Below are 12744 nucleotides of genomic sequence, written 5' to 3' on the forward strand. Positions count from 1 at the left end.
GTCTATCGTGTCAAAAATGCCAGATGGTCCTGAGGATGATTTTTCATCAGTACCAATGAAGGTTCCTTGCATACACTATATAGAAATATCCATGTTCTACTGCCGAATCTTGAATAACCTTGGCGAGAATTTCAGGCGAAAATTAAAAAAAAAAGGTAGACGGCGGACAAGGGTAAAGGTCATTATACCGTCATGTAATGTAACAAACATTTTCATTGGCTGCAAATGCAGGAGGGCAATCAAGTTCGCCAATCAGATGTTACGTTACTTAGTAATTAAAATGGCTGCCTCTACTGCTACGCAGTGTGCTTGCCATGTCGTCGAGACAAAAAGAAAGGAGCCAATTTGCTCCTTTACAGAAAAATCACGGGCAAAGTTGCTTGAGTGTAGTGAAGTATGGATAAATTCCGATGGCGTGGAGAAGGAGGTCGCTCAACAATTACTCGGTGAATGCCGAGATCAAGCCTCGGTCGGCTACCATCGTGTATGTTATCAACGTTTCACGGATAAACGCCGCCTTACTCAAGCACAGAAGCGCAAAGAGAAAGGTAATCTGCGGAAAACGCTGTTAACAAGTACATCAAATGAGCTATCAGACTTTGATAATGACGACAAACAACACGTGTCTCCTAAAAAACGACACCTACGGTCTGACCCAGCCTCTAGTTCCATTTCTGCAGCAAAACGCAAAAGTGCATATGTACTACCACCGATATGTATAATATGCAGACGTCAGAAACAACGACTTGATCCTATTACAAAGAAGAGGTCATACGAAAGACTTACTGCCTGTGAAACTGACGGACGAACATTGATTAAAGCTGCCGAAATTAAGAAAGACGAGAAAGTTTTACTTCAACTTAGAGGTCAAGACTTGGTCAGTATTGAAGTGAAGTATCACAGATCATGTTACTTAAATTATACCAGATGCGTAACTTACACGTATCAGAAAAAAGAAGAAGAAGACAGCGGTATCATGTATGCTCCCTCCTTCAAGAAATTTTGTGATGAAGTTGTACAGAAGAGAGTCATAGAGGGACGGGAGTGCATTGCAATGGATGTGATGAGAAATATCTTTATTAAAATGATCAATGACAATGAAGGCATTGATGCATCCACATATCAAAATGCGTCACTAAAAAGAAGACTGCAAGCAAGGTTTGGTGACAAACTTGTGTTTATTCGACCTGAGTATCGGCATTGCGAAATTCTTATGGCTAGCAGAGAAGACACCGGTTCAGATAGTCATATCTTGAATATTACCAATACAGATTCTGAGAGTGAAGGGAGTGAAAATGAAATGGAATCACAGTCGATGACAACAAGCTATGATAACAGCCAAGATGAAAGGCTTGAGATGGTTCACACTGCAATGAATATTCACAATATTCTTGAAGAAACTGAAGGTGTTAATAACTGGCCTCCAAGGGCAGAAGACCTGTCAATCCAACAAAGTAGAAGTATTGTGCCAACAAAGCTGTTCAATTTCCTAGCCTGGTCTACCGGCACATCACAGGACTTTCTTAACAGTGAACGTGTTGATGTACCAGAAGATGTAGAACTCAAACTGTTATCAATCTGTCAGGACTTAATATTCTTGTCATCTCAAGGCCGAAAAGTCACCCCAAAACACCGGTCCCTTGGTATGGCAGTGCGCCACTTGACAGGGTCTTCATCTTTGATAGGATTGCTGAATGGTTTGGGGCACTGTGTTTCACATTCATCGGTTTTAGAGCATGATACAGCACTGGCTCTTCAACAACTGCGCAGTGATGGCTTGCCACCAGGTTTTTGTAAAGAAGTGTTTACCACTTTAGTTTGGGATAATAATGACTTTGGTGAAGAGACTCTAAGTGGTAAGTTAACTCATATTTTGGTTTTTCACAGCAGAGTTGCATTGTAATAAAGGGAAAGTGGCTTCACACATCACTCATCTCGTCTTGTATGTGCTTTGGTGTGTTTATTGTCTGAAATGTTTTGGCTGTTAGTGTGAAAATTAACAAACGAATCGTTAATTTTAAAATAAGCCATGCGATATCAATCACAATCGACTCAACACCAGATAAATAGCCGTAAAACACAAGCGATCAGAATATCTCACGATGAACGACTTTGACTTAGAGGCTTTCTTCATGGATGACAGTATTCCATCGGCACAACCAGAACAGCTGGACAACATCGACCTGACACCCCCGTCGAGTCCACTCAGCCCATTGACCAGCACAGCAAAGCCAGACGTAATACTGAAAATCAAGAAGTCTCGACAGAAGCTCGATTCACTCTACTCAACGCAGAGAGCGATAAGCAGGCAAAGAGAAGTTTTCGAACGCTTCTCTAACACGAAAACTACACCAAGGAGCCTACAAGTACGCCTTAAAGCGTACTTGCCAGGACCAAAACCCAGTGCTGACTTCATTAAAAAGTGGCAACATCTCGAGCGCAAGTGTGGTAATTTATTTGTCACCTTGTACTTAGAGTACATTCAACAACATCAGACACAGCACAACCAGTCCATTGAGACCTCATCGCCGAACTGCGAACCGAAATCAACAGTAGTCAAGATCCAGCAACACAAAAGACAGCCAAGAGCCTTTTAAGCCAATATATTGAATTGGCAAAAAAGAAGGCAAAACAAAACCCGAAACACAAACGTTCCAGGAAACGAACATAATCGGTCCCGTCTTTTAAAACCCATACCAAACGGCCTTTTTCAAGGCCACCACATTCTCCAAAAAGAGAACTACCGTAACATAATCATCATGGCAAAACACAAACATTCACAAAACAGTGTCAAACACAGAAACAGAAAATACCACAAAAAGAAAAAAGCCAGAAAAACACGGTACAACAGGAGACACAATAAGATCTCAAACACAATTAAACGCCGTACAAAAGCCGAACAGAGAAACATAAATAACAACACGAATCTTAGATTCATCAAGAATCTATCATCACACAAGTTAACAACCGCAGAAATCAATGCACTTGGCAAAGGGTTGAAATTCATCCCAACACCAAACCGTCCTCATAGAATTCATCTCGCACAAGACGCAAACAAATTCATTAGGAGAATCAGACTCCAATACATAATGCGACACAAAAAAACTGAAAATCACGAATTTAAAATTAAGTCCACGTGGACTCCACACACAAGTGAAAACACAAATCTAGAGAATTACCTAGAAGCTACAAAATTAGCTCTAGTAATATCTCCTTCCACAAAACTGGGCAAAATATGACAAGAGCAGAAAAAATAGCGATTAGAACGCTATCACGGAACAGGAATGTTACAATTAAGCCCTTTGACAAAGGTCGAGGTACAGCAATTATTGACACAATAGATTACATCAATGAGTGTGAACGGCAACTCAGCGACACACAATATTATACAAAACTGCTAGCAGACGACACACCACGAACTATCGAACAAGTACACAGTCTGACAGCAGAAATGTATGATAAAAAACATATAGATTATCATACATTCAAATATCTTGATCCGTCTAACTTCAAAATACGGACACCACGATGGTATCTATTACCTAAGATACACAAACCGTCGCCACCAAAGACGAAATTCGCAGGTCGCCCTATCATAAGCGGGTGCTCAAGCCCAACATTCCACATGTCAGAATTCGTCGATCATTTCCTTAAACAAGTCGTGCTAAAACAGTCAACATACATCAAAGACACCACTGAATTTATCCGGAAAATTGAAACTATCAAAATTCCGGATAATGCAATATTAGTCACATTAGATGTGGTGTCTATGTACACCAACACACAACACGACGAAGCCACTCAACTTATAGGCGAAGCATTAGACGCAGAACGATCCCAAAACAGCAACCAGGGAACAATGAAAATGCCACCAACAGAATAATGTTAGCCATGCTAACACTTATTCTCAAAAACAACACATTCGAATTCGATAACGAATTCTATAAACAGACCCTGGGTGTATCAATGGGTTCTCCGTCGTCACCGAATATCGCTGATATCACATTTCATCAAACGGAAATGAAAATAATACGTGAATCAAATCGAAAATATTACTCTGGCTTAGATTCAGAGACGATGTTTTCATGATCTTTATAGGAACAGAACACGAACTGAACGAATTCACATCAGGCATCAACAAAATGCACCCTACTTTCAAATTTTCGTTTGAAAGCTCGACACATGAGATAACATACCTCGATCTTGTGGTATACAAAGGTCAACGACATCACAGTGAGAAAATACTGGACATAAGAACGCACACGAAAACCACAGATACGTTTCAATTCCTACATAGAACATCATGCCATCCAAAATCTACCTTTAAAGGCCTGATCAAAGGCGAAACACTAAGGTACATCAGAACTTGCAACAATGAGAATGACTTTAGTGCTAAAGTCAATTCATTCAATGCAAGATTAGTTGAACGTGGCTACAAACAGGATGAAATCTCTAGAATCACATCACAAACAAAGTTCGCCACCAGAATTACGCAATTACAACACCAGCGAACAAAAAACAGAACGAAAAACACACTTGTGTTCACAACAAGATATAGCCCATATATAAAGACACAAGCTATCAAACTAGCTCTGTGTGAAAACTGGGATCACATAGAAAAGGACGAAACATTAAGGAATTTATTTCCTAAACAACCGATCATCGCTTACAAAAGAAATACGAACATCAGCGACACACTGATTAAGGCTAAAGTCCATTGCATTAGAAACAAGTCAATGAACGAACGAACACACTACGATCCAAACATAAGCATTCTGGCTTCACTGCTAGAAGCACAGGAGATCAACAATATCGACATGACATAAAACAAAAAAGATATGCACATATCTTAGGCGACTGAGGAAGAGACCGCTCTGGTTTCGAAACGTGGGGATAAAAAAAGAGTCACCGCTGTCAAGGACACATCTGACTACGCCCACGTCTCGCCATGGCTAATTTGAAAATTAACGACTCGCTTGTTAATTTCCACACCAACAGCCAAAATACAACTCAGACACTAAACACACCAAAGCACATACAAGACGAGATGGCTGATGTGTGAAGCCACTTTCCCTTTATTGCCCTAGCTCTACTTGGCCTTCATGTATTCTCTGGCTGTGATAGCGTGAGTGCTTTCAAAGGCAAAGGCAAGAAGAAGATGATAAAAATGCTGCTTGGAAGTGATACCTACACTGGTACATTCCATGACCTGGGAATGTCATGGACATTGCCCGATACACTGATAACACAAATACAGTCCTTTGTATGTGATTTGTATGGGCAAAGTGGGTGTAGTAATGTGAATGAAGCAAGATACAATTGCTTTCGTCTTGGCCTACAAAGTGATGGTGCCCTCCCTCCAAACAAAGATAGTCTGAAATTGCATACACAGCGTGCAAACTACCAAACAGCAATCTACAGGCGATGTTTGCAAGCCAAAATGGATGCACCAAGCCCACATGGACATGGATGGATAGTACAAGACTCAGAGTTATCAATCCAGTGGATGACACTTCCCCTGCACCAGATTCTGTCGTCAATTTTGTAAGCTGTAAATGCAAGAAGTCTGGATGCTCGTCAAGATGTTCGTGTAGAGAAGTAGAATTGCTTTGCACTGAGTTGTGTCAATGTGTTTCCTGCACAAACAATTCTATAGATGATGAAAGCAAACTCAGAGATGAAGAGAATGACTATTCCTCAGACATTGATAGTGATGCTGAATAAACAAAAAGAATTGCCTGAGACCAAGATGGATATTACTCAGTGATGATAGAGAAGTACCGGGACATCTCTGTATTTCAGATATATAGCAACAGAAAAATTAGTACACAGTCATAAAGAATGCGTGGCAATAGTGTTTTGTCAGTCAGTATTTGGTTAAAATAGAGTTAAAAGAATAATTTTTGGTCAAAAATTAGTTATAACTATCATTTTCCAATAAGAAGGACATAACTAATCAAATATTTTCTCTGAGAATCATATACTAGTAAAATGAAATCATTTACAATTCAATTTTAGGGCCTTTCAAATTTAATGAAAAATTGAAAAAAAACCTCGAATTTGGTCAAAAAAAGGTTTATTTGACGTTTTGATCAAACTTAGTGTTCATTTTATGTCAGTAAATGTGAAATGAGAAAGGAAAATGGTGTACTTTTCATGAAAGAAACTAAACTTGTATGCATGTCAACATTTTGGTGAAAAAATCGAAAAAATGCACGTTTTTGGTGAAAAAGGCCCCTTTTTACTGTAATTTCATTAAGTTAATTGCCATTTTGCTGATAAGTACGATTTTAAGTGGTAATCATTTCAATAAATGCAATGCAAAGTAAAGCAACCTTGACTTAGTCGTTTTTATCAAAAATTTGCAAATCTGCACTGATTTGGTCAAAAATCTGAAAAGTACAGGTCTAACTGCGGTAGAACAATAAATTTCCTATACAAGTATGTGTAAGGTATCAATTCTACCACATGACAACTTGCTCAAATTTCCTCTTTCAAAAAGTCAACTTCTAGAGCCCTTTTCTGGGTTTGGCCATATGTGCACAGACTAAATGGCGCGTTTCTTACACCTTTCTCATGAACAATGCACATGCGTGGTGTCACACCATTAAATGTGCTATTCGTTGCTGGCGAACTTCCTGTCATGTCACTAATCAAAATTCAAGACGTTCGGCCAACGCACACACAGCAAAAGTTGAAAAATCTATCCGTAGGTACGGATATTTTGGAAAAAAAAATATCACGGGGCCAATGTCGGACCGGCCCCGGCCGGGCCCTGGGCCAACAGTACAGCAGCAGTAGTCCACGCTATCTACAGTCTGCAGAGCTCAGTACAGCAGTACGTACAGACACATGGTCTCGGTTTTCCCAGACTGCACTTGTTGTGGGCTATCTTCCGGCCGCCCACAAATCTGAGAGTGGGGAATACTGAAAAGCGCACACGATACGCGGTACGCATGATTTCGAACACCTGCCCCAGGGTCGACTTGCAATGCCATTTGACCTTTCATATGTTAAAATGTACAAGCGGATCGCGAGCGTGGAATTTGTCACATCCCATAGGATTACATTGAGAATTGCTGGAAAAGCAACTTATACTATTGTCTTTTCCATGAAAATTTGCACATAGCTCAATCAAAACAAATTAAAAATACCAATCAAATAAAATTATATGGTCACCGCACTAAATTTTGAGTTAAACTGCATTGAAGAATTTCACCCACAGAAAATGCATTTGTGAAAATGCTGACTCGGCATTTTTTTCTTATAGGCCTAAATATCAAAATGTATGGTCTTGTATCTCACCATGGAGGTATCAAACGAGCGCGGTGACCCCCATATTTTATTACACATTTTGATTATACTTAGGCCTACAAAGAAGAATTCAAAAATCAACAATCTAGAGAAATGACATTACTTTCAATTTTTTTTCCGCTCGTACATACATAACAATGAAGATGGGGAATTCTGTGAGTAATATTGGCAATGTATGTACCTTTGGTTAGGTGGCAATATTTTGTTGTTTGTTTGGACTAATTGCCTATTGTACGTTTGTAGGATCGTCAATGACGACACGTTTTATTTACATGGTAATTAGGCCCTAAATTTTTGGTGTGCTGTGTGCGCTGCGTTGGTCAAGTTAATCAACCTATTAACGCGTTTCCAGTGATAAGGCCTAAAAAAAAAAAATTGTGTGTTTCCGGTAACCCGACCTACCCTAGTTCAAACCCCCCGACCCTAAACTTTTTTTTGGACCTTGAAAACAAATCCCGCGAGCTTGGCTGGGAAAAGTTTTAAATCACGCGTGATTTCATGACGTCATTAAACAACAATAGCGACTGCTTGTGCAAGCGTGTTTTCCGTAACATGTGAGAAATGCGATCACATTCAAGAAAAAATGTAAAAAGTGTGAGAGGCTCCCCACTTAACTATCAAAAATGTTTTTGTGTCGAGTTTGTGTTTAATTCGTTTCAAAAATGTGTTCCTATATTCTTATCCGATTTTTTGTGTTAACGAAAATGTTTGTTTCACCTCGGATATTTGTAGGGAAGTTTTGATTAGTGTGTACGGTAATGTTTTGTTTGTGTGGGGAAAGCTTATGGCGATTGTAAAAAGTGTGAAAGAGGCTCCCCACCTAACTATCCAAAATGTTTTTGTGTCGAGTTTGTGTTTGATTCGTTTCAAAAATGTGTTCCTACATTTTTATCCGATTTTTTGTGTTAATGAAAATGTTTGTTTCGCCTCGGATATTTGTCGGGAAGTTTTGATTAGTGTGTACGGTAATGTTTTGTTTGTGTGGGGAAAGCTTATGGCGAGACGCAGCCGGACCTATGGTGTTACAAAGTTGATGAGTGGCCCTTTGACGCTTGCGTTTCGAAACCCGGGTGTGGTTTCTCATCAGTCGCAATGTAGATTCTTTCGTTAGTTTGTGTTTGTGAAAATTTATTTTAATGTATTAGAGTGGTCTTGCTCTTCGAATAGCGAGGCAAGAATATCAATGTTTGGGTCTCGTTGTCGGACACATTGGTGGTCTGGTTTGTTTGTTTTTTGTTTCTTTACTTCTGCAAATTTTGTTTTGACTAGTGTGTCTTTTAGGTTTTTGTTTCTCTTGTAAGCAATGATTGGTGATTCTGGGAATAGATTCCTTAGTGTTGAGTCCTTCTCCAGTTCAGCCAAATGTTTCAAAAGACTTCCCTTAAGATCTTTTGTTTTTATGTAAGGGCTGTATGTTGTACTGAAGATGAGTTTGTTTGTTGCTTCTTTACGTGTACTTGTACAGTTTGTTAGTGTATTACGAATACTGTGGTTAATTTTTTCTGTTATATTCGTGATTTCATTGTTTTTGTATTCTCTGTCGAGTAGTTTGTTTCTAAAGAAAGCGACTTTTTTAGTAAAGTCGTCATTGTTGTTTCAAGTGCGAGCGTATCTAAGGATTTCACCTTTGATAAAGCCATTAAATGTTGCTGTCGGGTGACACGATTCTCTATGTAGAAATTGGAATGTGTTTGTTTGTTTAGTATGTGTTTTGATGTCGAGGATATTTTCTTTGTGGTATCTTGCACCTTTGAAAACTACTACATCTAGGAATGTAATTTCTTGTGTTGAGTTTTCCTATGAAAACTTAAACGTTGGGTGCATTGTGTGGATTTTTTGAATGAAGTTAGTGAGTTCGGTTTGTGTTCCTAGAAAGATTGCAAAGACATCATCTCTGAATCTTTTCCAGAAGTGAATGTTGTTGTGGTTGTTTACGATTATTTTCTTTTCAAGTTCATGAAAAGCAATGTCTGCTATCTCTGGCGAGGCATTCGATCCCATGCTGCAGCCGCGGGTTTGGCGGAAATATTGCTTGTTAAATTCAAAACTGTTGTGTTTTAGAATAAGTGAAAGCATTTCTATTAAGTCTTCCGTGGGTGGTTTTTTGATGCCGTAATTTGTTTGAAGCGAGGTTTGTGAGTTTAATGTTTCACTGACTAGCCGAATCGCTTCGTCGTGAATTGTGTTTGTGTACATCGACACCACGTCGAGTGTTACAAGAAATGCATGTTGGGGGAAATTTGTTTTTTCTATTTCATGTATGAAGTTTGTTGTGTCTTTTATATTTGACGGTTGTTGCTGGACCAGTGGTTTTATGAAGTAATCCAGGAATTCTGAAATTCTGTTAGTGGGACTGGAGCAGCCACTGAAATATTGGTCTCCCTGCAAACGTTGCGTTTTCAGGCGGCGGTTTGTGAATTTTAGGCAATAAGTACCAATGCGGGGTACGGATTTTTATGTTTTTTGGATCGAGATACTTATAAGTATCATGGTCGATGTGTTTGTTCTCGTACATTTTGTTTAATAGTTCGTGTACTTTGTTTACTGTTTGTTCTGTGTCGTCACTGTCTAGTTGTGTATAATACTGAGCGTTGCGTAATTGTCTTTTGCATTCGTGTATGTAATCTTTTGTGTTGACAATGACGATGCCTTGACCCTTGTCGAAGGGTATTAAAATTTTCACATTTTCTTTTTTGCAGAGAAAAAAAAAATACCAAAAAAAAATTTTTTTCCTACCTACCTACCCTATTTCTGAAGAGCATGTTACAGGAAACACACAATTTTTTTTTTGGCCTAAGGTCTACCCATAAATGTGCTAATTGTTATGCTGTTGAGCTTCCTGTTACAATGGAGTACGCGGCCCATATGCACTAACTGGAAGACAAATAGCGAAACAGTGAAATAAGGAAGGAATAAAATCTACAAGTAATAATGAAAATTTATGGACATTAAAAGGTGGCAATACATCTCGTATTTGTTTGTTTGGTTAATTTCTTCTATGAGGGAATGTTAGATTTTGCTTTCCAACAGAGTTAAACTTTGTTGGCCTGTGCCGTACAAGAGATTCAGACTTTTGGAAGGCTATAAAGTGCTGGGCACCCCGGGGCTGGGCATGGTTTACATTTTTAAACGGGAATAGTCGCACGCAGTGTGTGCATTTGAACCGATTTTTGCACCTGTCTAAGCTTCATCGGAACACAGGCGCACGGAACGTTGTGTAGATCGTCGTCGGATGGGAAGTGACTGACACTGTGAGGCCGAAGGCCGAACCTCGGTACTGTAGTACAGTACCGATGTTCGGCCTTCGGCCACACAGTCAGTCACTTCCCATCCGACGACGATCTACACAACGTTCCGTGCGCCTGTGCATCGGAACAGTAATTGTATTTCAAAAAAGGATACAGGTCAGACTTTCGATCCACAAATAAGTATAATTTTGTAACTAACTTAGATTCGAACCTAGATTATTTCAAAACTACACGTCAACAGAAGTACAAAAAGAAGCCTTGTTTACGTCTATTGCCTGAAATACACCATTGCAGTTATTATGTTGTCCATATGTAATAAACACACACACACACACATATTGACATTTAATTGACCCCTTGACCTTTTTATGTTTGGCGAAGGACAAGAAAAACAACACAAATAAGTAAAAAATTCAAGATTTCTGGTGATAAGTAATCACTTTGTTGCAAGATTTGGTTCGATGGCTTTTGACACCGAGGGACTGTGCTTTTCAGGTGCAGCCAACGGAACTATTCATCGAAAAAGCTGTTCCGAGAGCAATTTTCTTATAGGCCTAAATATCAAAATTCATGAGGGTCTTGTATCTCACCATGGAGGTATAAGAGGAGATCTCATAAACGAGCGCGGTGACCCCCATATTTTATTACACATTTTGATTATACTAAGGCCTACAAAGAAGAATTCAAAAATCAACAATTTAGAGAAATGACATTACTTTCAATTTTTTTCCGCTCGTACATACATAACAATGAAGATGGGGAATTCTGTGAGTAATATTGGCAATGTATGTACCTTTGGTTAGGTGGCAATATTTTGTTGTTTGTTTGGACTAATTGCCTATTGTACGTTTGTAGGATCGTCAATGACGACACGTTTTATTTACATGGTAATTAGGCCCTAAATTTTTGGTGTGCTGTGTGCGCTGCGTTGGTCAAGTTAATCAACCTATTGACGCGTTTCCAGTGATAAGGTCTACCCATAAATGTGCTAATTGTTATGCTGTTGAGCTTCCTGTTACAATGGAGTACGCGGCCCATATGCACTAACTGGAAGACAAATAGCGAAACAGTGAAATAAGGAAGGAATAAAATCTACAAGTAATAATGAAAATTTATGGACATTAAAAGGTGGCAATACATCTCGTATTTGTTTGTGTGATTAATTTCTTCTATGAGGGAATGTTAGATTTTGCTCTCCAACAGAGTAAACTTTATTGGCCTGTGCCGTACAAGAGATTCAGACTTTGGGTAGGCTAAAAATACTGGGCATGGTTTACATTTTTAAACGGGAATAGTCGCACGCAGTGTGTGCATTTGAACCGATTGTTGCACCTGTGTAAGCTTCATCGGAACAGTAATTGTATTTCAAAAGAATACAGGTCCGACTTTGGTTCGATTGCTTTGGTCACGAAGGCCTGTGCTTTTCACGTGCAGGTAACGGAGCTGTTCATCGAAAAAGCTGTTCCAAGAGCAATTTTGTGAGGGCAGGGGAACTTTAAATTATTTGAAGGGGGGGGGGACTTTATTTTTTTTTTTTTTAGGGAAGGATAACAACATTTTAGCTAATGGGGAACTTTTTACATAGGGTAACCACTTTTTAGCTGAGGGGGAACTTTTATTTGTAATGGCAGGGTAACATTTTAGCTGAATTGGTAGCAAATATTTTTGTGATTGGCCTTGGGGCCGGGCTTGAAATGACCGTGACGGGGGAGGGTAATTAGCTTCGGAATCGAAAGTTTTTTTCGGGGCAGGGGAAAATCAATGTGTTTTCACTGGGCAGGGGAGTTTCAAAAAAATTCAGTGGGGAGAAGAAGCCGATAAAATATGCGGGGAAGGGGATTAAAATAGCATTTTAGTAGGTGAGGAGAGACAAAATTTTTTTTGTAATGAGGCCACCCTATGAACAGCTAATTAATTACCCTTCAGACTTAAAATTAGTAAATTTACATCTATAATCCTAAAAACACATTCTGACATGAAATGTGAACTTTTTAAAAGTGAACTGCTCGTTGGCTGCACCTGGCTTTTGACCTTCGCGGACTGCGTAACAGCTTGATCGTCAGGCAGCTGCATACATGCAATGGCTGTGGCGGGGGTTGGTCCCGGAGTACGAGTGACCCCCACTACAGTCATTGCAAGTAGGGAACTCCCGCGCAAGCCGAGCGACCAGCCGTGAAGGCTA

At 39.4% G+C, this 12744-nt stretch overlaps 1 protein-coding gene across 1 annotated transcript; it reads left to right on the top strand.

Annotated features, from left to right (window-relative positions):
• Nucleotides 1-8: 8 nt before the first annotated feature.
• Nucleotides 9-5686, top strand: LOC139115919 (uncharacterized). Its single transcript, XM_070678348.1, has 2 exons — nt 9-1856; nt 5088-5686. The coding sequence occupies exons 1-2, from the start codon at nt 17-19 to the stop codon at nt 5546-5548; spliced, it is 2301 nt and encodes a 766-aa protein (XP_070534449.1). The 5' UTR covers nt 9-16; the 3' UTR covers nt 5549-5686.
• The last annotated feature ends 7058 nt before the right edge of the window (nt 5687-12744 follow it).

Source organism: Ptychodera flava, chromosome 2, assembly GCF_041260155.1.
Source record: "Ptychodera flava strain L36383 chromosome 2, AS_Pfla_20210202, whole genome shotgun sequence".
Classification (NCBI taxonomy): Eukaryota; Metazoa; Hemichordata; class Enteropneusta; family Ptychoderidae; genus Ptychodera; species Ptychodera flava.

What these genes read in the sequence shown, in the direction of transcription:
- LOC139115919 (XM_070678348.1), top strand. Translation starts at nt 17, where the DNA reads ATGCCAGATGGTCCTGAGGATGATTTTTCATCAGTACCAATGAAGGTT. An exon ending in TGGTGAAGAGACTCTAAGTG is followed by an intron (nt 1,857 to 5,087) that starts GTAAGTTAACTC and finishes TTATTGCCCTAG; the next exon opens with CTCTACTTGGCCTTCATGTA.